The sequence below is a fragment of the Platalea leucorodia genome, assembly GCF_965183815.1.
Source record: "Platalea leucorodia genome assembly, chromosome: 9".
Classification (NCBI taxonomy): domain Eukaryota; kingdom Metazoa; phylum Chordata; class Aves; order Pelecaniformes; family Threskiornithidae; genus Platalea; species Platalea leucorodia.
Genome location: NC_138831.1, coordinates 20587527 through 20614350, shown reverse-complemented (window position 1 = coordinate 20614350; position 26824 = coordinate 20587527). Strand labels below are relative to the sequence as shown.

The window sequence follows — 26824 nt, the reverse complement described above, 5'->3', positions numbered from 1 at the left end:
GCCCCCAGCCCAATGGGCAGTGGGTGGGTGAGTGGGGGCCCAGCTGAGGCCAGTGAGTGCCCCCCAGGGCCCTGACACCCTCCCTGGCCCTGCTGGGATCTTGGGCAGCTCGCTTGGGCCCTTCCTCTTGCTGGGACTTAGGAGAGGGGCCAAGCGGCTCTCCGGGTGTAGGGTGATTAGGCAGCAAAGTCCCTTTTCTCCAAAGCCCTGTTGGGGTGTGTCTGCTCCAGCATATTAATTTGGCTCAGGGGTGCACTTCTGAAACCGATCTCCCCACTTTACTGTACTTTGGATTGTGTCCTGGAGCAGTTCTGGAGAGCTCAGGCTTGGGAGAGCGTCAGCTGGATTCCTTTCAGATGAAACCAAATCAAGTGTGCTCCAGGAATGCACCTCACACTCCCCAGCCACCGATGGGCGTTCAGACCAGACCAGAGCTCGTCTGGAGTGAAAAACTCCTTGTAAATGTACAGTACATGCATTAAGTCCTCAGCTGTACGGGTCCACTCCCGCTGCAGCATGCTCGTGCACAGCCACGGGAGCCTAAATCCTCCCAGATTTCCCTTTCCATAACGTTTCACGTCTTGAGGTGGACCAGAGCTTTCCTTTTGAAATCCCAGGCAGCAGTGGGACGGTGCCTGCGTGCCTCTGGTCCCCTTCTTCCACCCTGCTGCATTTCGGTTTCCCAATTCATAAGACAAAAAAAAAAAAAAAAAAAAAAAAAAAAAAGGAGCGATGCACCCGATGGGCCGCTTTCCTATCCCGCCCTCCTTAGGTGCGCCTTGAGCTGCAGGAATAAAATATTCCGGGGAAAAGCCGAATGCTTTCCTATGAGCTCCTGCAGGGCCGGCGGCGCCGGGCCGAACAAGCCCTCCACCGCTAGATGGCGATGGCGGCGCGCGGGTGCCGGGCCGCGGCCGGGCGCAGCGGGACCGGGGCTCCCCAGCAGCCGCCGCTGCTTTTATGAATGGAGGGCTGCCCCGGCGGCCGCCCCCGCTCCTCCCGGCAGCCTCCAGGTGCTTTGGGTTTGCTGGGGACAACGCGCTGGAGGCTGCTGGGCTGGCAGCAGGCTGGGCTCATCACCGCTGAGACCCCGCAGGCTCCTTGGCTGGTGAGTAGTCGAGAGATGGGTTTTAATTGTTAATAAGCTTGGCAGCCCGGGCTGGACTAGGCTGCCTGGTTTCTCTCCCCGGGAGACCCGACTGGGGTAGCGTTTCCCCGTGGGAGCCGCTCAGCCCGGGCGGCTGAACTAGGTCTGACCTGCTGTAAACTTGTCTGCTTTTACAGTCCGCTTCGTTGCATTTTATATCGATGTGCGGAGTAACTTAGGAGTGACTTGTCTTTTCCCAGCTCCTACACAGAGAGCAGAGCTTATTCTGCTGCTCAGTTTGCCATAGTACGCAATTAAAAGTTTGTGGTAATAATCTTTTATGGTTATATCTGTTAATGCCTTAACTTGGATTCCAGGAGGTTTCATTGCTATGGTAAAGCTTTCTGTCTCCAGAGCTGTTTTTTCTGGGGCTCCTTGACTTCGATGCTCTGCTTTGCTGCTAAGGTTTAACAGCCCAAAATACCATATTGGACAGATGATTGTCACTAAATATCTAGTCTGTGCTGGGGACTTTTCCACTGCTCAAAGACAGTTTTGTTGGATTTCCCCCACCCCCCCAAATAAAAATTAATCATTTGCCTCCAAGAAGTTGTGACAGCCTTAGTCTGAGGAGAAAAAATAGCCTCCCTGGTCCGTGGGGGAATTGTCCCCTGCTTGGGCTTCATGAAATCTGTCGGGACAGGGAAATTGTTCTTCTTCAACCTCAGTTCTCAGAAACTTTGGGACATACAATATAGCAGGCAAAAAAGAAACAGAGCCTGAGATATGCTGGGTGCTCTCCGAAGGAGTGAGTCCTTTAACTAATGATCCTTCTGCTTGGAAGCATCGCAGAGCCTGGGGATGGATGGCCGGCAGTTGGGAGCCTTATGTGCCTCCAGCGCCTTGAAAGCGATGGGTGGATGTTTCAGTGCGATGGGGTTGTGATACTCAGGGTGAGGGTGGGAGGGAGAAGACTAAATGTTTGTTTATGTCTAGAAACAAATAACAAAGCACTTGATGAACTTAAGACAAAGAGGGTTATTTCTTCCTATTCTTGAAATAAGATCATCTCTGGTGTGAATTACGGCTCCTGAAAGTGTGGGGCAGTCCTACACAGCAGCCGGGCAGCCTGGCTGAGGGATGCACTGGCCACTGGAAATCATCAGGAGGCACCTAACAGGCAGGGTGTAGCCGGGCTTTGGTAAGCCCCAAGCCTCAGCTTGCTGCCATGCCTGTGTTCAGTTAAGCAGTTTATTGCCCATAAGGAACTACTGCATTAACCTGGCTGCTGAGCACGGGCATGAAATTTCTGCTAAGCTGGAAATTAGCATTTTCCCTTGTGCCCAAGGGAAGGGGAAAGTGCTGTAGGAGAGCTGGTCCCAGAATTGCAGCTATCCCGCACACATGCCAGCCACACGACCCGTACGCAAGCCGCAGGGAGCTTGCTCTTTGCCAAGTGGAGCATGTCCCAGCTTTCCGCCGGCCGGTCCTCGCATAGCCTTCAAAGGGAGGGGGATTTGGCAGCCCTGACGGGTCACTGGCTTGACACGATGGGTTGCTGTAACATATAGATTTCTCTTGCTGAGTTAACGGTATTGAAAACGACAGAGACACAAACACCCTTGTGATTTATGAGCTGGGGATGGGGAAGTCAATTGGAAAGCCAGGGCAGAGATATCAGCTCTATAAGAAATATGGGAAGAATTCATCCCTAATCTAATCTCACCGAATTCCACAAGGATGCAAGACAGGGATCGTTTGCTCCGGTTCCTTAGGTTGAGATTTAAACAGGAAAGCCCCAAGGATGTAGTCATTCTCCCAAATACCAATTCGTGTGTGCGTGGAGGCCAGAGAGGGGATGCCACGGTCTGAGCCCTCTCGGCTTGCTAGCTAAGAGGCGATACCAGGCTGTGGGGCTGCCAAGCAGTGCCGAGCTCAAGCAGAGGGAGCAGGAGCCAAGCCCGGGGTCCTCGGCAGGACTCGCTGCTAACGATGCTCTTTGCCAAACCAAGCCCCTGAGCCAGCAGGGCTGGCGGATGTTCTCACCGGCGAGGGTTTCTGGCTGCCTCACTCTCTGCTGTGCTCCTGTGACACCCTCTCAGGAGCTGTTTACAGCAAGGATGAAGATTTATTGTAAACCTTGGCTCCCAGACTCTCGGAGCTGCCTCTTCCTCCAAGTTTGGTCTATCCCCACTCCAGCTGGGATTACAGTGAGAAGCAGCTTCAAGAGCACAGGGTAATTAGGTCTTTACAGGCACTCGCTCGTGCAGTTACAAACCTGGTGTTGAAAGCAAAGGCACAAAGATCAGTCAGCTGAGTAACCCCCTGGCCTGGCGGCCAGCTGGGAATGGCTTTCAGCCGGGGAATGGAGGGACATACCCGGCCTCACCTGCCCTCTTTGAGGAGCCCTCCTCTGGGAGGTCTGCTCAGGGGGACCCGCTGCGCCCTGCTCGGGCTGGCAAGGAGCTCCTGTGGAGGACAGGCTGCAGTGGGAAAGTGGGCAAAACCACCGTTACCTGTTCTGGACTGGGTCTCCAGCTTTGGTCCTCTCTGGTCCCTGCGAGCCAACCATTGCCTCCCCACCTACTTCTTACTTCTGCCCTGCTTGCAGGAGCTGGCTATACCGTCTCCAGCTCTTTTTGCCTGGTGAACCTGAAGTACAGAGTGGCAAAATGACCAGTGTGAGGTTGCAGTGTGAGTCATTCTGCCTCCCCATAGACTAGATTATCCTAAATCACAGCCATAAAAATCCAGCATCTACTTGTAGCTAGATGCCAAGGAATGACAGCGATTTTGTGGTACCCAGGAGGGAGCACTCCATATTCCTGGCAGAGATAAGCCTTTATTATTCACCAATGCAGAAACTGTAGGACATTTGGGCTTTGCCATCTCCATGCTCAGTGACCCCGCATACCCCCCAATCCACCCCCAGCTCCGCTGTACCTACAGGCAAGCCATGCGCGTGCTCCGGGCTGGCACAACCCAGCTCCACCAGTGGGATGGCATGGCACGGAGCGCAATTGTTGCAAACGTCACCCCCAGTTGACTTGGGAGCCTGCCCAGGATATGGTTTCCCTAAAACAATGCCGTTCACAAGCCATGTGGGGTGATTGTTCTTGCCTCGCGCGCTGGCGAGCTGCCAGTTATTGTGCGCAGGAACTACTCTGCTTCCCCCGCTGTTGGGTTCAGGTTTATTTCCCTGTTTTCCAAGAGGAGATCACTGATGTCAGCTAATTTGACCTGTGCACTTTGTACCATGAAAAAAAAAAAAAGGCTTTCGGTTTCAATCTGTCCATCGTCCACTGAGAGAAGAGCTGGTCTTCCCACGGTGCGTGCTCACATGCAGGCAGGTGGTGACAGCTCTGTCACTGCGTGCTATTACATGCTTACTTGTGCATGGGCAGTAGTAGAGTCAGGCTCAGAGCTGAGCTTTCTCAAAGCGCTGGTCTGTGCTGCAGGAGGATGATCTGCTGTTTGGAGGAAGGTGGGACACTTGGGGTCAATCCCTGCCCTGCTAGGGTTCCTGTTTGGCCATGGGCAGGTCACTTATCCCATCTGCGCCTCAGCTCCATGCTGGAATAATGACAGCCACAGTGGCCTTCCACAGCAGGAGACTGTGCGGATGAGTACAAGGACTTCACATGAACTAGGGGTTGGACAGGAAGGATGTGTCCTGGGAGCAGCGCCTTGGGCATGGTACATGGTGGTGGTTGCTTCTGGGCTGCACTGGCCAACTGGAGATACTGGCAGAGGGAGCCGTGCTGTGAGGAGGTACCTCCAGTTCCGACCATCCGCTGGGTTGGGTTCTCTCTGGTTTGGCCGGCCCGTTAAATGATTGCAACAAGGGGAGCTGTCTGCCTTAGAGCATGCTGCTGCCAGCAGTCACCCTGCTTCCCCTCACACAAAAGCTATGGCAGCCGATCAACAACTGACCTGCCCCAACCCCTGACAGATGTGCCTTCATCTTCAGCTCAGCCTGGAGCTGACCTGGTGTCTCCTGGGGAAGAATGAATGAGCAGCCAACGGGGGTGAACGGCCCGGCGTCCATCTGCAGTGTCTCTGCTGGTCGTTGATCCTAGGAAATACCCTGCACAGAGGCTGCAGCCTTGCTCCAGGCAGCTCCCTTTGCCACAGCAGAGCTGCTGGGGTGGGGACTGCAAGGTTGCTCAGCCTCTTGGGAGCTCACCACCAGGCAAAGATGTGTCCCCTGGCTCCCCGAGCAGCGTGCCGGAGCAAAGGGCAGCCCGTTGAGGAGGCTGCCGGAGTGTGGTGCTCTGCAGGGGTCCAAGGCTTGCAAGCCAGAGAGTTTACCCAGCAATCCAGGCTGTAATTACCGAGGAGCCCAGCCAAGAGGCTCTGAGAAGAAGCAGATAACAGTGCAGGCACCCTCCATCCTCATTAAAATACTTTCTCCGGCAAAGCCCCCCACGCCTGCCCAGCCTGTTCCAATTAGTGCAGCAGGCCGGGGAGAGCAGAGAGCAGGGCTCCCGCTGATGAAAAGAAAACACTGCAGAGCTTTCAAGTGTCAGGGGAGGCAGGCGGCCCCGGCTGGGACAGCGAGAGGCCCTGGGAGCGCGACCGGCAGCCGTGTCGCTGGCTGGCAATGGTGAAGCAAATGAGCTGGGTCACTGAGCAGTGGAGCAGGTGCTTCACAGCCAGCTCCTGCCTGGAATGGCCCTGGGATTATAGCTGGGGAAATGCGGTGAAGCCAACAGCTCTCTCAGAGGTGCTGAGCATCCCTGCCCAAGAGATCTGGAGGCAGGAAACAGTAATCCCACTGTGAATGAAGAAAATGCATGTTACAAATTGTGCAGGTTTGCTGCAAAATGTCTTGGCAGCTTAAGGTAGCAAGAGGCTCTGGCTTGGGGGTGCTGGAAAAGACTGCAGCCTGCCTGTCCAGGGAGCAGGGATGCTTCTGCGCTCCCCGGGGCTGGTTCTCTCATGAGCCACCCCTGGGGATGGAGATGTCTCCAGCCCGTGGCTCTCTGCTGGGGTACTTCAGACAGGCCCCCTAGGGTGTTGGTACCCCACCAGGACCCTGACCAAGCCCACCACTTCTTTTCCAGGGGCCACCAAAGGACCAGTGGCCCATGGCTGAGCCTGCCCAGGTTTGAGCTGGTGACCTAGAGCTGGCAAGCTCTGTATGAAAACCGTGGATGTCACCCAGCTCCTCTCCCCAGCAAAGGCTTTTCAGCCAGCCTGGGGCAAGAAGCATTAGCAAACCTGTCCCTGGTTAGAGTCCATGCTGACTCCTGGCCTTGGAGCTCCTGCCAGGTTTTAGCACATGCATGATTCACCCAGACCCAGCCTGGAAAGTCTGAAGCCCAGGTCCTGAGCAGGGCAGAGCTCCCTGAGCCTCCCAAGGGCTGTATTGATTGTCAGGCCATGTGGCAGACAGGTGACAAGGGTGGGTTTCAGCCAGCGGGCAGCATCGTGGTATAAATGGCTCTGAGGAATGTGGTGCTGCCTCTGGGGACTCCTGAGGCTTTGAGGAGCTGGCCTGGCAGTGGAGCAGGCAGCACAGAGCCTCTTTGCTACCTTATTTGGGTACTTTTTCTCTTACACAGTATCAGAGGGTGGCAAGCCCCTTCCCAAACATGAAAGAATTTTAAGCTTCTCAATTGCATTAAGAGGCAGGTTGGGCGTTTAACATGCCAAGTCAATCCAGAGTTTAATACACCAAGTTAATCTGAAGTTTGATACGCCAAGTCAATCCTGGGCTGAGATGAGCTGTATGGCTGCTGCCCAGTGAGACACACAATTGCTCCGTGCTTGTCCCACCTCCCCGACCCTCTGCTTTGTCTGGGGAGGAGCTCAGCCTTCTTCCTCCAAATTTGCCTCTGTGCCACTGCCAGTTGGCATCCTGGCATGGTTTGCCCCCTCTGGGAGCCCTGGCCTGGGCAGCATCCTGCAGCCATTTGCCTGATCTGGAGCTTGGCAGCAGGACCTTAGCACTGCTCTGTGCTGGGGATGCAGGCACGAAAGCCGTGAACAGAGGTGGGGAAATGTGGCGCTGGTATGACAAGGAGAGAGCCGGAGGGTGCACAGAGTCCCAGGAAGTCCCTGCCTGCCTAGGTTTTCCTTGAGGTGTATTTGCCCAGACTCAGCAGTCCAGTGGCACTGGAAGCTGCCTGTGCTCTGTCAGCATTTTAGGTGAGAGGAAACTTGCAAGGTGCAATTGCGCTGTGTCTCCAGCCGGCTTTCTCTGCACATTGGACTTGCTACCTCCCTGGTGCTGGATGCCCTCGGGGTGAATCAGAGGCAGGAACGATGCAGGTTACTCAACTGGTACTACCTAGCTCAAGCAGCATGTTCAGGAACACCAAAAAGGCCTTTGGGACCTGCTGCCTGAAAACATGGGCCAATCCAGCCCATCACCATGCCCATCACCATCCCCATCACCATGCCCATCACTGTGCAGTGAGACAAGCCTGGCTGCTGGGCCGCCTTCCCAGCCCAATGCCCGAGAGCCAAGCCAGAGCAGGCTTCACCTCTCTCTCTCAGCAGCAAGGGAAAGGTAGGGGCTGAGGCAGTGGCCTCCCAAGAAAGGGATTAGCAGGATGTTAAGTGAAGCCAGCTCCTTATCCCTTCATAAACTGTTATTAATATCCTGGCCAGCCTTGGGCTTGGTAATTCCCCATTTGCTTTCAAAGGATGTGGTTCCAACTGGAGCGTGCCTTAAGCTACTGACACCATTAGAGGAGATGCTGTATTTGCCCTTCCAAATGTAAAGGTTTACCCCCTCGCTAAGGATAAGGAGCTGAGCCTGGCTCCCACCTACCAAGGCCCCAAGCAGAGCGAAAACTCCTGTCTGCACAGAAGGGCAGAGACAGCTGGGCTCTGCCGGGGTCTGGGGCAGCGCTGATGGGCAGGTTCACGGCCCGGGATGGACACTGCTTTTTCCGTGCCACAGGAGAGGAGGAAAACCAGCTGCAAAGGTCTGTGTGTATGTGGCGGCACAGCTGGCATGTGCTTAATGTGACATGCCAGGTCTCAGGGACCAGGAATGTTTGCACACCAGCAGACGTAAGAAGTAAAAAAGGGAACAAACCGCATATGCACTGAAGTGTCACCGCAGGCAGTGAAGTCCCCCAGACCACAGAGCTGTCCCTGCCCCGTCGCCATTAACACCAGGTACCCGTCAGCGGGGAGCCCTCCTGCCTGGCAGGAGTGATGTGCCGAAGGGCCACAGCAGCAGCTGGAACTCATTCCTCCCTGCTCACGGTGCTTGGCATGCTTTGGCAGTGGTGGTTGGCAAGGAAGGGTGATCTGGGACTAATTGTGATCCTGGGCTTTAATCTCAGGAGGTGAGAGCGTAGGAGGCTGTCGGGAGATGTCCCGGCTGGAAGGGAGCCTGCTGGCCAGCCTTGCCGTGCAGTGGCAGAGAAATGTGGGCAAAGCTTGAGCAACCTCAGCCTTGCTCTGCTATTGAACAATTCCTCCTTTCAAACCCTCCGAAATCTGCTCCCCCTTGATCTTTGCGGCTCTGTGTGGGCATGTGTGACCTGTGTTACTGAGGGCTTCATTGAAACCCTGCCATTTCACACGGTGCACCATGATACCCTGGTGCCACTCAAGCTCTGGTGCTGGCTTTTGTGGTCCCAACTTGTGTCATGGTGCAGGACCATCCCGTGCCTCCATCCCCATCCCACAAGCAGCTCAGCACCGCAGGTTTTCCTGGCATCGGTCCTGCCCCAGCCAGGCAGCTCTGGGGGAAGGCAGAGAGGGAGCCGAGGGCCCGCCCCCGTGGCTTTGTCTTCCCAGTTGGAGAAGGACGACAGCTGCCTCTCCCCGCAGCTGCTGGGGCATCCATCATCCTGCGCGGGATGGAGGGGAACAACCAAAGCCCTGGGCTGAGCAGGGAGGGTTTCTGTGCCTGCATGGGCAGGGAGGGGGGCAGGCAGCACTTTAGGAAGAGGGACAGCCATGGGCAGAGGTGCACACTAAAGCACACGACCAACAGCTCCAGCTGCACAGGTGGCATGCACACAACCAACATGTGGATGTGCGTGCGGGGATGGGCACATGGGCTGAGCAATGGGAAGACACGGGAGAGGGGGAGACTCCCTAATGGCAAGGCACGGCTGTCCTGGCTGCCTGAAGTCCTTGCTGGTTGCCTGGCTTTGCTCCTCAGTTTCTTTGCTGGGACGAGACTCCTTTCTCCTGGCTCCCAAAAACGACAGAGCAGTACCTGCCCTCCCAGGCAGAGAGGAGACCACCCACACCCAGGGCTTCCATGGGGGGAGGCAGGACAGTATTGAAAGCGTGAGGCTGGGGTCTGGGAGCCAGGGCTTGGCTGCTTGGGTGCCTTGGGCAGTGCCAGCCCATGGGGGGGGGGGTCTCAGCTTCCCCTCAGCTCTCCTCTCTCACAGCAAGCTCTAGCACAGCACTTCCATCCCCCTGTGGTCACTGCGGCTGAAGCTGACAGCAGGTGCAGCTCCCAAGTCTCTTCTCCCAAGTAACAAGCAATAGCACAAGAGGAAATGGCCTCAAGTTGTGCCAGGGGAGTTTTAGATTGGATATTAGGAAAAATTTCTTCACTGAAAGAATTGTCAAGCATTGGAACAGGCTGCCCAGGGAAGTGGTTGAGTCTCCATCCCTGGAGATATTTAAAAGATGTGTAGATGTGGTGCTTGAGGACATGGTTTAGTGGTGAACTTGCCAGTGCTAGTTAACGGTTGGACTCGATGATCTTAAAAGTCTTTCCAACCTAAACGATTCTATGATTCCTCTTCTCCCCCCGGTTCCTCTCCCTTGAGGTCCCCCAGCTGCTGGGGGCCAGCATTTCACCTCCTGCCCGTGGTCGGGCCAGCCCTGCAGTGTAACTGAAGAAGGCACTAGGCTGCAAATGGTGTGTGGGGATTAGCTGGGACACAATTGGGGCCTGTGAAAGCGGTGGAGCACATGGTGGGCTGCGCTGGGCAGGGAGGCAGCACAGGGGGCTGCTGTTAGTGCTGCAGAATCGCTGAAGAGCTCGAGTTCAGCATGCTCTTCCCTCTTGGGAGATAATCTGTAGCCTGATAAATCCACTGCCAGGGCCCTTCCCCCTCTGAAATTTGGGCTGTTTTACACTATTATTTGCAGCATCGCAGCAAATAGGCGTTGTCAGGAGGAAACTGGTGCTTTCACGGATAAACAGTTCCCTCCCATACCCGTGTGTTAAACAGGAGGGATTTGTCTTTTCCCTGTGCTGCTCAGTCTCTGGCAAGACCTTCCAGGGGAATTTGTCTCCAAAGGAAAAATTCAGCATCATGTCATGAAACGGCTAGATGACAGCTCAGAGCCTGAAATCTGTTGGACTTCTGCAGGTCACTGGTGGAAGGGGAGGAAAGGGAGGGCATAGGGTAACCGCTGGGACCAGGGCATCTGATGAACTGCTGGCACAAAGTCAGCCCAGAGCCGCAGTGTCCCACCCGTGCCACCTACACCAAGGCAATCCTGGTGACTGCCAGCCCCCCGAAACAGGGCTGCAATCACCCACATCCCCCCCCTCAGGCCCCAGAGTATGAAATCTTAACCCCCAGATGTCCCCTCGCCCAGCAGCCTGCCCTCATCAGCACTTCCCTCTCCAAACTGAGATAGAAATACTTGCAGCTCCGGACAGTTGATTATTTAAAGCTGTCGGGAGTGTTTAATTTAACCCTGGATTCACCATCCGCAGCTTGTTTCCATCCACTAGACACCCGCGCTCCCCCCCTCAGTGTAAACTCTGCCTCTGCTGAGCTCTTCACCTCCAGGCAGATTTGGGCAGAGGTTTACAGGCAGGGGACGTGACCCTGCCCTGTGTTTCCCCCGCTGTCCCCGCTCCAACTGGCACAGTGATGGATGCCCCCGTGCCAGGGGCTGCGGGCACAGCCAGGTCAGGAGCTGCTGCTAGGATTTTAGCTGTGCATCAGGGGATGGACACAGAATCATAGAATCGTTTAGGTTGGAAAAGACCCTTAAGATCATCGAGTCCAACCATTAACCTAGCACTGCCAAGTCCACCACTAAACCATGTCCCTAAGCACCACGTCTACCCATCTTTCAAATACCTCCAGGGATGGGGACTCAACTACTTCCCTGGGCAGCCTGTTCCAGTGCTTGACAATTCTTTCAGTGAAGAAATTTTTCTTAATAGCCAACCTAAACCTGCCCTGGTGTAACTTGAGGACATGCCAAGTCCCTCACTGCTTCCTGGGCACGATGGTGGGGAGCCCCGAAGGCTTGGTGAAAGCATGATGTATAAGGAAATTTTCTGATTGGAAATTATCCTCTGACAATTTTTTTTTTTTCCTTGCCCACTTTGAGCCCCTCCAGCAAGATCCCCACTTTTTCTGACCCTGCCTCCAGCTCTGCCAGCGCTTTGGGTTCCTCCTGTGCATGGCTGCGGCTCCTGTCACCATCAAACCTGCCTTTGGCATCCCCAGGGCGAGGAGACAAAGTGCTGGTATAACCAAGCTGTACATGGGAGCATGTGCTCCTGCCCCACCGCCCCGGCCCCTGCTGCAGGCATGCGAAGCATCCCCGCTGCTCCCTAAAGCTCGCCTGCAGCCATGCGTGAGCGTGTCCCGGAGGCAGGAGCAGTGCTCTGTCTGCCATCTGCAGAATCCTGACCCACCCTGGCATCCCCTGGAGCTCTGGGTCATGAAAGGTTCCTCCCAGGGCTGGCTTAGCCCAAACCTAAGCCTAGCACAGGCCCTGCTCCATTTATAGAAAGCTGCAATTAGGGGCCAGTGTTCTCCCGAGTCCTCCAGCAACCGAATGCACATCATTGGCAAAAAAAAAAAAATTCTCTGTCAAATCCCAAGCATGTCCTTGCGATGACCCCTGGGATAGCAGTGCTCGCTTAGGGCATGGCTGCGAGTCAGCAGGATGGGTCCAGGAGACTATGCTGCAGATGGCTGAGCATGGGGAAGAGCTAAAATTGCTGGAGCATCCCCTGCACAGAAAAGCCGCTCGTCATCTCTGCCTGCTGAGAAGGTGTTTGTGGGGGAAGCAAGGGCAGCACTGCCTGTTAGCAGGTCCCCAGTGTGGCTGGTGGGGTTCCTACCTGGGAACTCCCCCTCTCCACAATCAATGTGTCAAGCAATGAGCAATTTAAACCTAGCCAAACCCATCATGGTTTTGGTATTTTTTTTTCTTTTTTTCCTAGGCAGTGGTTGGCCTGTCAAAAAGTCTGCCCAGGAAAGAGGTTAGATGGGTTGAGAAAGCAGCCCCAAACCAAAGAGAGACACAAAATGGCACAGCCTCCACCCCGAGGTCACATCCAGGTCCCAGGGTGGTGCCAGGTCTCCTGGGTTGGAGGAAGGCTCCGGAGCACAGCAGGTTGTGCTGGCCAGAGTGAGAGCAAGGCAGCAGCGAGGGCAGGGAACGGGCAGCAGAGGAGCTGTGCTGAGGGGCTGCACCCCAGCCTGGCCACGGGCAGCTGCCTGCTCCCCGTCTGCTGGGAGGGAGAGAAACCCCAGCCTCCGCAAGCCCAAAACCTTGTCCTGAAGCAGAGTCGAGTGCTCCTTCTTGTGGAAGGCAGAGACCAAGGCAGTTGGAAAGGCTTGGCTGCACCATCCCTCCTACACAGCCCTTCACCAGGACGGCAGAAATCCCCTGCTCCTTGTGCCAAGAGCCTCTGGCCAGGAATAAGCCCAAAGGCTCATTTTGTATCTTTCAGCCATGGGACTGAAAGAACTTAATATGCAGCAAGAGGGGGAGTTAGTCAGAGATGCCATTTAGGCACCAGGACATTTATAAGTAGGAAAAAGCATCTAAATTGCCTGAATTAATTGCTGAGAACTGCCAGGCCAGCCCCGCTCCTCGTAGGAGGTGTGGGAGCTGGCGGATGAAGCTGTGAAACCCTGTACGCCTCTGGGGGGGGGTGTAAATGTAAGCGAGTCCTTCCAGCCTGCAGCATCCCAGAGCCAACGGATGCTGGTGGCCTGGGAGAGGCCTGCGGTGACCAGGCAATTTGCAGAGCTACCGGCCACAATGATGTATCATGTACACAGGCAGCCGCAGCTGATGCTGAAGGGGTCACAAAAGTGGCATTTATGGCGAGCACTCCAAAATATTAATTCCCCCTTCAGTAAGAGGGGCAAGATTTAACCCCAAGCTGAGATAAGATGAATATTAGAGGTCTCTCACTGGGCTCTGGCCAAGCACTGGGGGTCTGAGCAGATATTTAGCAGAGGATTCTCAAGCTCTGAGAGCCTGTTGAAGTGTGTACTGCTCCCAAAGCACCATCTGCCTTTTCCCTCATGTCAGTCACCTCTGGGATACTCGAATCCAAGTGCTCCTGAGTACTGCATGCTGTGGGCACACCAGCACTGCACCGCACACCTCCCCTAGGCAGGCTGTAGTAGCTGGTATTCTGAAGTCCCTGGACGTGGAGCGTGTCGGAGCTCCTGGGTGGCAGAAGGGGCAGCCAGTGAGTGGGTCACCTAGCCACAGCCATGTTTCCCGGTGGCCAAACTGGCCCTGTGAACAGCAGCTGCTCTGCCAGCTCCTGTAGGTCGAGGGTGCAGGGTGTCCCAGCTGGGACAGGCACGGCTCATGGCAATGCAGGTGTTCAGAAATCCTCCTCACCCTACCAGAACCATCAATGACTGCCAAGGCTGCGAGGACAGCCCAGCCAGCGAGACGCCCGCCTCCTTGGGCCCCCACTTTCCCTCCCAGCCGAGCGGTTTGGGCTGCACGAGCTCTTCAAGACAGGCCTTGTCTGTCCCTGAGCCCACGCTCCCCAGGGAGGGGTGGGCCCTGGCCCCCTGGCAGCCTGCAGGTGCTCTGCTCAGATAAACGCTGACGAAGCACTTGCGGCGGGCACTGCAGGGTCCCCAGCCTGTGCCTCGCCACCCCAGCCCAGCGTGCTGAGCTCACTGTGGCTGTGACCTCCCCCCGCCGCAGCGGGCACAGCAGCCCCAGCTCATTTTGCAGCGCTGTGCGTGTGCGGGTGGCTGGACACTTGCTCTTGGTGGCTCCTCTCCACCAGGCAGCTGGCCTGACGTCTTCATGGGGACGAGCTGAGCTGCTAAGCCATCACTCACGGTCCCTCGAGCACCCTCCCTAGCCAGGGGCCAGTGGGACGGGGGTCCCAACCTGCACACAGCCTGACTGTGGTGCAGCCTTCCCCCTTCTCTGCTTGCAGCTGGCGGCGGAGGCGGCATCTCGGCGCTGGACCATGGTGCTGTGAGGGCGAGCTGCCCCCTCCCCAGCTGCAGAGCGCCAGGATGCACACTGCCCCCGGCCACAGGCTGCCCCTCGCCGCGCTCCTCCTCTGCCTCCTCCTGCAGCAGCCAGGCAGCAGCAAGGCATGGAAGCAGCATGCCCCACGCCTTCGCCTCGCCTACAAAGGTAAGGGGGCTGCCCAGGAGGATTTCGTTGCTTGGGAGGACTGGGAGAGCATCTTGCAGGCAGGGAGCGAAGGGGGTAGCCATGGTGTGGAGGAGGCAGGCAGTAGCCCTGCTGTTGTGGCTGCAGCATCTCCACACGTTGGGCCCTTGGGATGTTTCATGGCTGCAGCCCCAAGCACAGCCCCTGAGGATGCTGCACCAGTGCTGCTGGCATTGGGGAAGGGAGCTGAGCAGGGAGCACCCTGCCCCGGTTCATCGCAATGCTGGGACCAGCAGGGATGTCTCCTTCTGCTCAGACTCACTCTGGGCATCTTACGGTGTGTCCTGGGCTGGACCTGACCTGGGCAGCCCCAGCTCTTCACACTCACAGTGCAATGAGGACACTGAGCCCCAGGCAGTGCTGCCAGCTCAGTCCTGCCCCAGCTCAGCCCTTCTGCCCTTACCCCTCCTTTCCTGCCGAGAAGAGGCTGATCTGTTGTACAGATAATTTCCCTGCTGCACTTTACCCTTCCCCCCTGCATCTGTCTTGTCTGTTTAGATTATGAGCTCTTCAGGGGAGGCACAGTTTGCTCTTCTTGTGCTTGATGCAAAGGGGGGGGGTCTCTTCTCGGTCATCTGAAGATGCAACAGGAGCAAGCTGACAGGTAGCACAGTACACACCCCAGCAGGGAAGTGCAAAAGGGGAGAGTTGCTAGGGAAAGGGTCTCTGCAGGGGAATGACCTGAGCGGTTAGAGCAGATCCCTGCTAGCCCAGCAGCTGGTCACTCTGCCATGGACCTGCAGCACAGACTTGGCCAATTTACCTGCTTTCAGCTTCTCATATGTGAAAAAGAGCAAGTTGCTTTGAAGGCCAGACAGCTCAGCACGTCCCCGGACATGGCAGCTGACAGGGCTCAACCAGCCCTTCACACCTGTGAGGTGGCAGTGTGGCTTTCCCATGGGCATCGTGCTCGAAGGTCTGAGGCCATCTTCTTGGCCTGCTGCATCACCCTGAGAAGCTGCTCTCCGGGCAGTGGCCACTGGTGATGTGGAAGATGCCCCCGGCTTGTGGCTGGAGAGGGCTAGCCCTGCCAGGGATGCAGGATACCCCTGCAGGGAGATGGTCCCCGCTGATAGCCCAGCACTGAAACATGGTGCAGGGTCTGCCTTTCCTTAGAGCTGGAGGAGGCAGAGCAGGGCTGCTGGGGCAGCAGAAGCGCAGGGGCACTGCTGAGTTCAAAGCCCCACACTGCTGGGGCCAGACATGCCAAAAGCCCTCAAGTCTTGGGCAGAGGCAGGAGAGGAAGCTCCCAGCATCAGGAGGGCTCAAGGACAACATGAACAATGGCAGGGGATGTGACTCACGGACAGCACAGGGTAGGTTCAAGGACACAATGCCTTGAGAAGTTTAGGTTTAAAAACCCCTAGAAAAAAAATAAAAGGAGGCCTTTGAGCATCCGTCTACGGGATCAGCCTTGCCCTCAGATCCCAGCATGGGGGAGGCAGGCAGAGCCTTTGCGGGGCGGGGGGAGAAGATGTAAGCAGGCTTGTGAGAAGGAAATGACAGCACCAAAGGCTGGGAGAGCAAAGGAAGGATGGGGCACGGGGCATGGGGCCAGGAACAACAGCAGCGGCTCCCACCCTGCCGAGGAGGCGAGGAGGAGGTTTATAATAGCACGCCAGCAATTACAGCGGCACAAGAGGCAGCGTCCGGGTAAGCTGGGTCAGACTGGGTCAGCCCTAACGCTGCCCGGAGCTGAGCCTCTCTGTTTTCTGAGGCCATACGGCAGTGCAGCTCTGCAGCAAAACCACAGCATGCCTCCGCATGCCTCCCAGCTCCTCTTACTGTAATAAGCCAGGGCAGGCATGGGTAGGAGTTGGCAAATGGGTCTTCTGCCAGCCTTTGATCTGCAGCCAGCCCAGCTGGGCACAACCCAGAAGCCATCACCAAGCAGCAAGTGCTCGGGAGTGCGGGAGGCTGGTGGGTCTCTGGTTATCGGTACCAAAAGCTGCACTGGCATGTCTCTTATCAGCTGACGGCAGTGAGGAGCTGGAGCCCGACTTAGCACCAAGCTTCGCCTGGGCTTCAAGGATCTCCTCCATGGTCTGCTCTGTCTGATGGCTGGGGGAAGGGGAGAGGACAGGCCCCAGCACAGCCGGGCTGTGACCCCAGGAAGCCCAGGGTCACCCTGCACTGAGGATGCTGTGGCTAAGGGGCAGGCAGAGATGATGGATGGGACAAGGCGGTTACAGTGGTCCTGACAATAAAGAAAAACACCGTGGCCTTGGGAGATAATGAGCACAAAGGAGAGGGTGCTTCTCCAGGCTCACCCATTGGTTTAGCTACCACGCAGCTGCTGCAACGACCGCCTGGGTCCCCGCCTCAAGGGTCAGGGCTTGGATCAAATGCTCCACACATATGGCTGGACTGGGGGCAAGAAGAGGCTGGTCTGTGCACAGCAGCTTCCTGCGTACGGGGTCTGGATCCACAGAACTTGACGTCCTCTTGGTGAGGGAGCAGAAGCATGCCACAGAATCAGGCTCGGACCATCGTGGTCATTGATGCTGCCAGAGGTCTCATGGTGCAAGTGCAGGGCAGTGAGTCCTTCCTGGGTCCTCCCACGTACTATCACAGCAGCAGGGAGGGCTCCCCCATCATCCTGCCTGACCTTGTCCTCAGGCGGGGCCGGGGCAGGTCAGAGGGCGACCAGTGGGTGACGTTCCCTGGGACCAGCCTTGCCCCACTCTGCTTATTACATCCATGTATTGGATGAACCTTTGACCTTCCCTCCCACCCCAACTTGACTTCCCAGCACCCTGCCCGACATTTCCTCCTGGATCCGGCAGGTCTTGGGAGCGCTGGCAGACACAGGAGGGTGGGCAATGCACAGCAGCCCGCTGGGGACCCAGCGGTGACAATGGCCCACAGGCAGGGACAGGAATTCAGCTGTTAATCCCATTCAGCCGGCGGGAAATGGCTTGGAAATCTGCGCCCCCCCCCCCCCCCCCCCCCCATATCCATGGCACCCAGAGGACACCTCTTGGGAACTCAAGGGATAGAGGGGAGTGAAGTGGGGCTGTGCATAGTTTTTGTGGGAGCAGGAGGAGGGCCAGGAGCTCCCTGACACAGCTGGGAGCAGCTCCTAGCAGAGGAGGATTTGTGTCCTGCAGTAACTGGAGCTCTGACCTCGGAGGAAGGGGAGAAGGAAACGATAGCTGGGAGCGAGCCTGGCTGCGTCAGCGTGGATCCGGGCAGGGACCCCTGTCTGCTGCTTGTGGCCCAGCAGGTCCTTCCCCCACAGGGACCAGCGGATGTCAGTGGCATTTCCAGCTCGCAGGCACTGGTCCCGCTTCCCCTCTGCCCTGGAAACAGGGTGGAAGGAAGAGAGACGCAACCTCCTGGGGCAGCCGGTCCCCTTTGAACGGAGCCATGTCTATGCCCACGTACTCCCCACCTGCACCCGGGTCCGCACGTCCACCCATGCTCTCATCCACGCCAGCCAGCACCGGCTCCCCTTGACAGCTTCCCTCCCTCCGTTCCTGGCACACTGCTTCAACCCACATGATTTTGGGTAATTTCTCAGCCTGGGTGTTACAGACCACCCCAGGTTCCCAGCTGCACTCCACCTCCCTCCAGTCCCCATCCAGCAGCAGCCCATCTCCCCTTCCTGTGGCCTTATTTTTGCACCTTTCCTTGCACAGCACCAAAGCCAAGAGCAGCCTTGCCAGTGTAGCCAGCCTTCACCTTATCCCTAGCCAGATCCCACCACTTTTGAAGAGGAAAGCAATGTGTTATGATTTCTGGAAGCTCTAAGGCCCACCTTGGTGCCAGTCTCCCCTGCCTTGATCCCTGGGAGCAGGCGCTTGCCAGGGCGGCAGCTGCTGTGATCCTGTGCCCAGTGCAGCAGCCGCCCCTGCCATGCTGGGGGATGCTCGCCCCAGCAGCCAGCCCCAAAACCTGGTGCTGCACGTCACGGACCGATGCAGGCCCTGGAGATGTTGTTTCAGAAGTGGTTAACCAAGATACAAGAGCTTATTGTCCCTCTTGCACACCCACAAGCCTGCAACTGTGCCAGAGAGGCCATGGTAGCTGCCCCCGGGCTTCTGCACAGGAGGAGCTACAGCCTGAACAGCAGAGCCTTTCCTGCTGCCCTGCCGTGCCCATGGGGGGTCCATGGCATGCTTTCCCCCTCGGAAAGGTGGCTGTTCCCTCCAGCAAAGCCAAAGGGGTGCTCTTAAAGTCCTTTTCCTGAGTCAGCTTAATGCTGGGTTTAGGCTGTGTCTCAGGATGCAGCGGGGGGCAAAATGTGGGGTGGCAGAAGCAGGGTCAGAGCAGCACCTGGGACACAGCTGGCGACTTCTCTTACAAGCTCCTTGGGCCAGGGACTGGCCATCCATTTGTCTGTCCCAGCACACCCATCCGCCTGCCCATCCTGGTGCACCCATCTGCCTGCCCGTCCTGGTGCCTGGGGTAAAGCCCAACAGACACTTCACAGACTAAAACATTCAGGGGTGGACGGAGGAGAGAAGCGTCCAGGCTGGGCTGTGGCGGCTGTGTTTCCATACAGCCTTTCCTTGGAGGGATGCTTTGTCCCAGCAAATAGCCAAAATCTTTTTTATATAAACTCTCTTGATCTGAAGCCCAGGGAAAATGTGCTGGGAGTTACAGCAAGCGAGTCTCCGGTGTTCTCAACCCTCTCCCCATGTTTTTGGAGTGCAGAGGCTCTGGGGCTCCAAGAGCTCCTCTGAAAGGCAGGCTGGAAGCTGAGCAACCTGGGCTCCTCAGGCTGGGCTGCTGTCCTGCCCCGTGTCCTTGCAAACCAGCCCAGCCCAGGGCAAGGTCAGGGTAGTTTTCTTCTTTGTAGGGGTGACTCACTGTTTCCTCCAGGTAGGCTCATGGGAGGAGGCTACATGATGAGCTTTGGGGCACTGAGGGTGGTGTTTTTCTGCTAAGGCAGTGGCAGGAAAGTTGCATTCCCTTGGGGCAGGGGTGGGTAGCCAGAGCTGTCCTGGAGAGGGGGAGCACGGGGCCTCTGGCTGCTTGCTGCATGGCTCATGGATGGGTTTCTCTTTCTCCCACCTTGCACTCCTCAGATCTGCTGAAATCCAACAGCTCTCGCCTGCTGCTGGCCTCCGGGGACGGGCTGGATTTCCAAGCCCTCTTGGTGGATGAAGACAGGGCCTGGCTGATGGTGGGAGCAAAAAACCACATCTTCCTGCTCCACCTGGACCATCCCAGCAGAGAGCCTGAGAAGGTCAGTGCTGGCAGGAGGGTGTGAGCGTGGCCCTGGTCAGGCTGGCCTTCCCTCCCCAGGAGCCGCTCCTCGTTCCTGTGCCGGGGCGTGGAGGTGCATGTGCTCCCAGCTGGGCTGGTGCAACGTCACCGGGGACACATTTACATCAGGATGTCTCAGTCAGTGGGGTCAATCCATTCCTGGCAGTGTTGAGTCCCATGGGGACAGGTCGATGCCAGGGAGGGACAGGGCGGCTTGGCCAGGAGAGGAGACCTGGGTGGGCCCCGGGTGAGGTGGAAGGGCAGTGCCCAGAGCCCTGCTATCACATCTAGTCCCTGCTGCTGCTGCAAGAGCTAAAACAACTCCAGCAGCGAGTCCGCTAATGTCATCCCAAGACATCCTGCTGGCGGGGTGCGCAGCTCAAGCCCAACAAAAGGAAAGCCCGTTAAGGCGCTGCAGCCTGGCGTTCCCATGGGCCAGGATCCAGGAGAGGCTGCTCACTGACTGACTAGGCGTGCCGTGGCCCACCCAGGCTCTGTCCCCACGCCAGATTCGCTCTGAGCCTATTTGGCAGGCTGCCCGTCAAGCTCAGCTGGGCCCTGGGGACCCAAGGGGGTGTCAGACCCATTGCAGAGCAGCCCCATGTCCTCACTGTGTGCCTGAGCCCGGCAGAAGCTTTTGGCTCAGCCCGTTCCCACTGGTGCCAGGCAGGTCAAGGAAAGCAGGGGCTGCATCGGTGGGGTCTCTGTGTTGCAGATTTTCTGGCCAGCCTCCAGGGAGCAGGTTGAGCATTGCCAGCTGGCGGGGAAGAACGTGGAGGTAAGCAGGGCTGGCAGCCCCCGGTTCACGGCCTTTTGCGGTTTGCCATGGATATTAAACACCCACATCACCTCGAAAGGGAGCGTGGGGTCTTCCTGAGATGAGGGTGTTGAGCCAGATGGAGTTAAGCTCAGCCAGGGGAGAATTTGGCCGGGGCTCCCGCATCCCAGGCAGACACGCCATGGGGCTGGGAACCAGTGCCCACACCTGGGCTCAGCCAACTAACAAACATCTCCCCTCGAGCAGACAGAGTGTGCCAACTTCATCCGCCTCCTCCAGCCCTTCAACGGGAGCCATGTGTTCGCCTGTGGGACCGGCTCCTACCAGCCTGTCTGTGCCTTCATCCAGCTGGGAGCCAGGGGAAAGGTGAGGGACACCCTGGCCAGCCATGTCCCTATTGCAGAAGGTGGCAAGAGACACACACCACACCCCCACACACACCTCCCCCACACCCCCCAGCAAGTAGTGGGGAGAGGGAGCCCCAGAGCCTGGGGAGGGTGGCCAGCCAGCCTGGCGCAGTCCCTGACACTTGCATGGCCTTGCTCTGCATGGTGAGCAGCAGCCCCGGCTTGGCAGTGCCAGGGCGCCCCATGGGGATGGGACCAGGTCTGGGCAGCCCCCTTGAGGGACCTGCTTGTTGCAGAGCCGAGCACACTGGCCTCCTTGCCACTCTTCTCCACATGTCCAGCTTGTTTCCAGCCTCCCCCTGGGCTGACATCTCCCCTTTGGCTTTGGCAGGGTCCTGGGGCTCCCACCATGCGGTTGGTGACCCACTCCTTGGAATCGGGGCGAGGACGGTGCCCGTACAGCCCCCATGAACCCTTCACAGGACTCCTCATCGGTAAGAGGGAGCGGGAAGCAGAGGCGATGCTGGAAAGTCGGAGTGCTGGGAATGGTCTGTGCTGGGAGGCAATGGCAGTGGTGCCTGCACCCCTACTCTGCTGCACATGGCTGCAGTCCTGGGCTAGTGCCCGACTGTCTGTGTGTGAGAGGAGCCATCCCGCAGTGCCTGGTCCTGCCCCGGCTCACCCCGACCTCGCAGTTCCTGCACAGAATCACAAATGCAGGGTGTAGATTGAATGGCATGCACATGGAGGTGTGCGGTGTCACCAGCCTGCCCGCCTCATACGGGCACTGTGGAAGGGCTAGGTGGGTGTGAGGCTAGAAGCCACTCTGGGTCACAGATCTGGAGGAGGCTCGCAGCCAGGCTGTGCCACCTCTACCCTCCATGAACCTCTGAGGACACAGGCGTGTCCTGCCAGGGTACCTCCAGCAGTGGCACCCCACCCCATCCATCCATACCCCCCCCTCACCCTGCAGATGGGGAGCTGTATTCGGGCACCTCCAGTGACTTCATGGGCAGCAGCGCTGCCTTCTTCCGGACCTGGGTCCATGCGGCCGAGCAGAGCTACATCCGGACGGAGCAGAACCAGGACCACTGGCTACATGGTAGGAGCAGGGGGACCTGTGGGGCACTGGGGGCTCTCCTGCCTGCTGGGGAGAGGCTGGGGCCAGCACTGGGTCCAGAGCTCCGTGGTCTGGTCCCCTTCTCCTCTCCAGGGGGAAGCACTGATGAAGCCTCTAGCGAGACCCATGCTCCAGCATGCACTCTGCAGCCTGAGCAACAGGAATAGGGCTCTGCATTTGGGTATCAGGGTCTCCATGGGGCACCCTGTGTGCCCTCAGCATCTCACACTGGGCTTCCCAAGGGCTTCCAAGGACAGTACAACACGGTCAGATCAGGGCACAGGGCCATGTCGTGCTGCTCCTTCCTCCCACAGAGCCCGCGTTTGTCGGTGCCTACGCCATCCCCGATACTTACAACCCGCACGACGACAAGATCTACATCTTCTTCCGCGAGACAGCCATGGAAGCTGGGCAGTGGGAGAGGCGGCACATCCATGCCAGGGTGGCCCGGGTCTGCAAGGTCAGTCACCAAAGGCCAGCATGCTGTGGCCAGGTGTCCCACCAGGTGGGCTTCTACCTTCTCTGGGCCAAGGGGCATCCTAAGCAGGGGCCGACAGCTGGACATGAAGGTGTCACCACACCCCTACCACAAAGCAGAGGGCTCAGGGCTGGGGGTGTCCCCCTGTGGGGACCGAGGAGTGCATGGCTGTGGGGGAGGCTTGGAGAGGCTGGGCTGAGCCCGGCTCTTGGTGCCTGGCAGAACGATGTCGGAGGGAAGCGCAGCCTCATCAACCGCTGGAGCACGTTCCTCAAGGCCCGCCTGGTGTGCTCCATCCCCGGGCCCCAGGGTACTGAGACCCACTTCGACCAGCTCGGTGAGTGCACAGCCACTCAGCAGCTGGCAGCAATGCTGCACTGCCATGGCTGCTCCTTCCAGTACACCCCAGGGAGGTGGGCATGGCATCGAGGATGCCCGCCTGCATCCCCTGGACCAGTGCTCCAGCTCCCAGGTGCCTCATCTCCACCCCTCTCTTTGCAGAGGATGTTTTCCTCCTGCGCACCCGGGATCCCCAGAACCCCCTCGTCTTTGGCCTCTTCACGGTCTCCAGGTGAGCGGGGCTCTGGCTGGCCCCTGCCCGGGGCAGTCCAGTCCCCCAGCCCCTCACCAGCGCTGCTGCCCGGGGAGCCCTGAGGGGGAAGAAGGGCAGGACCAGCACCCAGCTGGGAGAGGAGGGGACACGAGCCATTTTACTGCTTTCCCTGCTGCTGGTTTTCCAGCCCAACTGCCAAACCACCAGGTGTAGCATCGGCACAGCCAGAGGTCCCCCAGGCTGGACTGGTTGTGCTGAAGGGATTCCTGTCCCCCCCTGGGTGCTATGCATGACTCTGGGGCTGGCAGGGACAGCGTGGGCTCAGAGGCATGGGTGTGCATGTGCCTGTCCCCCAAGGAGCAGGAGGGACACTGATAGCCCCGTGCTCCCCCTGCAGCGGTGTCTTCAGTGGCTCTGCCGTCTGCGTCTACTCCATGGCTGCTGTGAGAGCTGCCTTCAGCGGCCCTTTTGCTCACAAGGAGGGATTCGACTACCGCTGGGTAGAATACAAGGGCCGCATCCCCTATCCCCGTCCCGGCACGGTAAGGGGCTGGGGAGCAGGGTGGGGGGGAGCAGGATGGGCTGGCCTGGCCCTAATGCAGCCCTGCCGTGTTGCCACGCAGTGCCCCAGTGAGACATATGACCCCCTGCTGCAGTCCACCAAGGACTTCCCCGATGAGGTGATCAGCTTCATGCGCACCCACCAGCTGATGTGGGAGCCCGTGTACCCGCAGGGCCGCCAGCCCGTCCTGGTGAGGGTCAACGTACCGTACCGGCTGCGGCGCCTGCTGGTGCACAGGCTGGAGATGGAGAGCCGGCACTACGACGTGCTCTTCCTCGGCACAGGTGGGAACTAACCCCAGCTCTGGGGACACTGTCAGCACATGGCAGCTTGCATGGCACACTGGTCCCGCCAGCCCTCGTGGCTCCCAGCCCTGACAGCTCCTTCTCCCGCTGCGTTCACAGATGAAGGTAAAGTTCTGAAGGTGGGGCTGGCCGGTGGGGTGAGCCGTGGCACTGAGGTGATCAGCCTGGAGGAGATCAGCGTCACTAAGGTACGGGAGGTCAGGGCTGGACCACGGTGGCTGGACCAAGCAGCTTGGTGGCATCCTCCCTGCAGGATCCTGCAGCAAGTCACTGGCCTTATTGGGGAGGTCTCTCATCTCACTGCTGGTGGCTCCCACCTGCCCTGACCGGCAGGCGATGCTGTTAGCATGGAGGGGAGCTAGGGGAATGGCAGCCAAGTCATCTCCCAGCTCCTCATCCAGTCCCTAGGGGGGATGGGGGAGGCACACTGGAGCCCAAACTAAAATGGGAGGGCTGAGCCCAGCTTTGAAAGCACAGCTTCCAGGCAGGGCTGCCCTGGGCTGCCCATGCTGAACAGGGCCAGTCCTGGCTGCTTGCATGGAGGAGCTGGGACTGGGGAGCTGGGCCAGGGCCCTGGCACCCTGCCACCCCGGGGTCTCAGCCCCACTGGCAGGCTGGGGCACCCAGGAAGGATCAACGCGCCCTCTCCTTGCCCTCCAGGTGCCTTCTCCCATCCTGGACATGAAGTTATCACCGAAGCGGGTGAGTCCTCCCTCCTCCTTCTTCCTAAGGCAGCCGAGGGACAAGGCACAGGGGGCAGCTGGCCCCAGCCCCTCTGCCTGGGCCCCCTGGCCTCAGGGCTTGCACATTTAGGGAATGGACTCCTGCCAGGGCAGCCTAGGCAGGCTCTGCCCCCACTCCCCCTGTCTCCCAGTGCCCCCATCCCAGCACGGGGCAGGGAGCTCCGTTCCCTGGCTAGCCCTGGTCTCCAGCCGTGGGTACTGACTGTCGCCACTCTGCTTGCCCGAGCAGCAGGAGCTGTTTGTGAGCAGCACCCACGGGCTGCTCCAGCTCTCCCTGTACCGCTGCGAGCTCTACGGCAAAACCTGCACCGACTGCTGCCTGGCCAGGGACCCCTACTGCACCTGGGACAGCAAGACCTGCGCTCCACACCTGCTCACCGAGAAGAGGTGAGTGTCTGCCTGGGCCAGCCGTGCTGTCCCCCTGCAAAGGGATGGCGTTCAGAGCAGGGAAGGACAAGCCACCAGCCACCTGTCAGCCCAGACCCCTACTGTCACCCTGCCGGCCGGTCCCCCAGCCCTCCCTGCTCCCCCTTCTTCCTGGCTGCTCTGCCATGGAGGGGTCCCACAGCCCAGGGCAGGTGCCAGCCCACAGACCTCTGCTCTCCCACAGGCGTGCCCGCTGCCAGGACGTGCTGAAGTCTGACCCACTCAGCCAGTGCCAGGACACCGCAGAGGGTGAGCGCCAGCCCCAGCCCCTCCAAGGAGCCCCAGTGCAGGCAGCCAGCTCTCCCTGGGGGCCAGCAGTGCCCAGGAGGACAGGCGGCATGGTGCTGGGAAACCAGTGCCCACCAGCTACACCAGCACTGTCCGCTACAGACCCCATACCGCCCTCCACGTGCTGGATGTTCCGTGCTGCCCTCCCTCCCCATCTGTCACGCAGGCTCCCACGAAGGGTACTCACCCCTTCCCCTGTCCTGTCCCCCGTGCAGGGACTGCTGCCATGGAGAAGCTAGTTTTTGGGGTGGAGAAGAACTCAACCTTCCTCGAGTGCCTGGCGCGTTCCCCACAGACCACTGTCCGGTGGCTGGTGCAGCACAGCGAGGAGACGGGCCTGAGTGAGGTATGGGGGACAGGGCGGTGGGACAAGGCACGGGAGTGGCTTGGTCCCCCAGGACTGACCCACGGTGCTCTGCCTTTGCCCCAGGTCAGGAGCAACAGCCACTTCTCAGTGCTGGAGCAAGGGCTGCTGATCCGCCAGCTGGCGAGGGAGGACGCGGGCACCTATGAGTGCCAGGCAGTGGAGCGCTCCTTCTCCCGGCCCCTCACCCGATACAGCCTCCGCATCATCAGGCACGAGGCCATGGAGGTGCCACCTTACAAACAGAGCAAGGGGGCCGAGCTGGGAGGGACCCACCACAGCCCCCGGCCACGGATTGACCTGCACCCAGGCTACAAGGGCTTCCCGCGGGCCCTGGGGGCACCGGGCACCAGCCTGGATGTCTACTGTAACGCCCTGCGGCACCAGGAAAGGCAGCGGCAGAAAGCCTGGCACCAGAAGTGGCAGCACCCATCCCCAGACAGCAAGAACAGCCGGGTGCGGAGGCACCCGCAGGCCCTGTGAGGGGGCAGAGGGAGCTGGGGCCACCTGCAGCTTCGTTCCCAGTCTCTCCAGGGCCCTTCTCGCACACGGGCATCAGCTCCGAGACACCTCTCAGCTTCCCGTGCAAACGCCTCACTGTTACTACCTCAAACCCTACCAGTCCCTGCTGCCTCTCTGTGCGCCCCACGGGGCACACCGGGGCGAGGGCACGCAGCCCGCACCGGCTCTCCAAGACTCAGCTATTTACGCCCCGCAGAATATTTATTCTCCTTGTTTTCCCCTGGCCCCTAATGACGATCATTATCAGCAGCAATAATAAGCAGAGAGGACAGAGGAGGGAAACAGCCAGCTCTCACAAACGGTTCCCTAACACCCGGCAGCATCCAGCCCTGCCATGGACACCCATGCACCCAGCCTCCCTCCCTGCAGCCCTGGCAGCACCGTGCCCCGGTGGGGTGCTCACCTGGGCGGCTGCAGAGGTGCCAGCAGAGCCCAAATGCCGCTGGAGGCTGCTTGCTGAGCCCGGGCTCCAGTAATGGGGCACCTGGGGTTTGTAGAGATGCCCATGCCCAGCCCAGCTCTGATCCACTTCAAACCACACTGCTTTTTTAAATTTTGACATTTATTTTATTAAAAAAAGAGCGAGAAACAACAGGCAGTTATACCAACTTACAATTTATTATTTTTTTTTAAAAATGACATGAAACACAAGTAAAAATAAATACATCATATAAA

At 58.5% G+C, this 26824-nt stretch overlaps 1 protein-coding gene across 2 annotated transcripts; it reads left to right on the top strand.

Moving 5' to 3' along the window:
* The first annotated feature begins 1036 nt into the window (after positions 1-1036).
* Positions 1037-26802, top strand: LOC309594789 (semaphorin-3D-like). 2 transcript variants are annotated; one of them, XM_082321149.1, is made up of 18 exons: positions 1043-1108; positions 14205-14410; positions 19483-19643; positions 20379-20441; positions 20688-20807; positions 21180-21282; positions 21762-21890; positions 22223-22368; positions 22609-22723; positions 22888-22957; positions 23337-23481; positions 23563-23785; positions 23906-23994; positions 24467-24508; positions 24779-24936; positions 25160-25224; positions 25479-25609; positions 25694-26802. In XM_082321149.1, the coding sequence occupies exons 2-18, from the start codon at positions 14287-14289 to the stop codon at positions 26108-26110; spliced, it is 2301 nt and encodes a 766-aa protein (XP_082177275.1). In that variant the 5' UTR covers positions 1043-1108; positions 14205-14286; the 3' UTR covers positions 26111-26802. The 2 variants fall into 2 exon arrangements, with proteins under 2 accessions (XP_082177274.1, XP_082177275.1); XM_082321148.1 differs by lacking the exon at positions 14205-14410 and having other exon boundaries at positions 1037-1108; positions 22223-22723.
* The last annotated feature ends 22 nt before the right edge of the window (positions 26803-26824 follow it).

What these genes read in the sequence shown, in the direction of transcription:
- LOC309594789 (XM_082321148.1), top strand. Translation starts at nt 19,578, where the DNA reads ATGGTGGGAGCAAAAAACCACATCTTCCTGCTCCACCTGGACCATCCC. An exon ending in CGTGCTCTTCCTCGGCACAG is followed by an intron (nt 23,786 to 23,905) that starts GTGGGAACTAAC and finishes CTGCGTTCACAG; the next exon opens with ATGAAGGTAAAGTTCTGAAG. An exon ending in GTGCCAGGACACCGCAGAGG is followed by an intron (nt 25,225 to 25,478) that starts GTGAGCGCCAGC and finishes TCCCCCGTGCAG; the next exon opens with GGACTGCTGCCATGGAGAAG.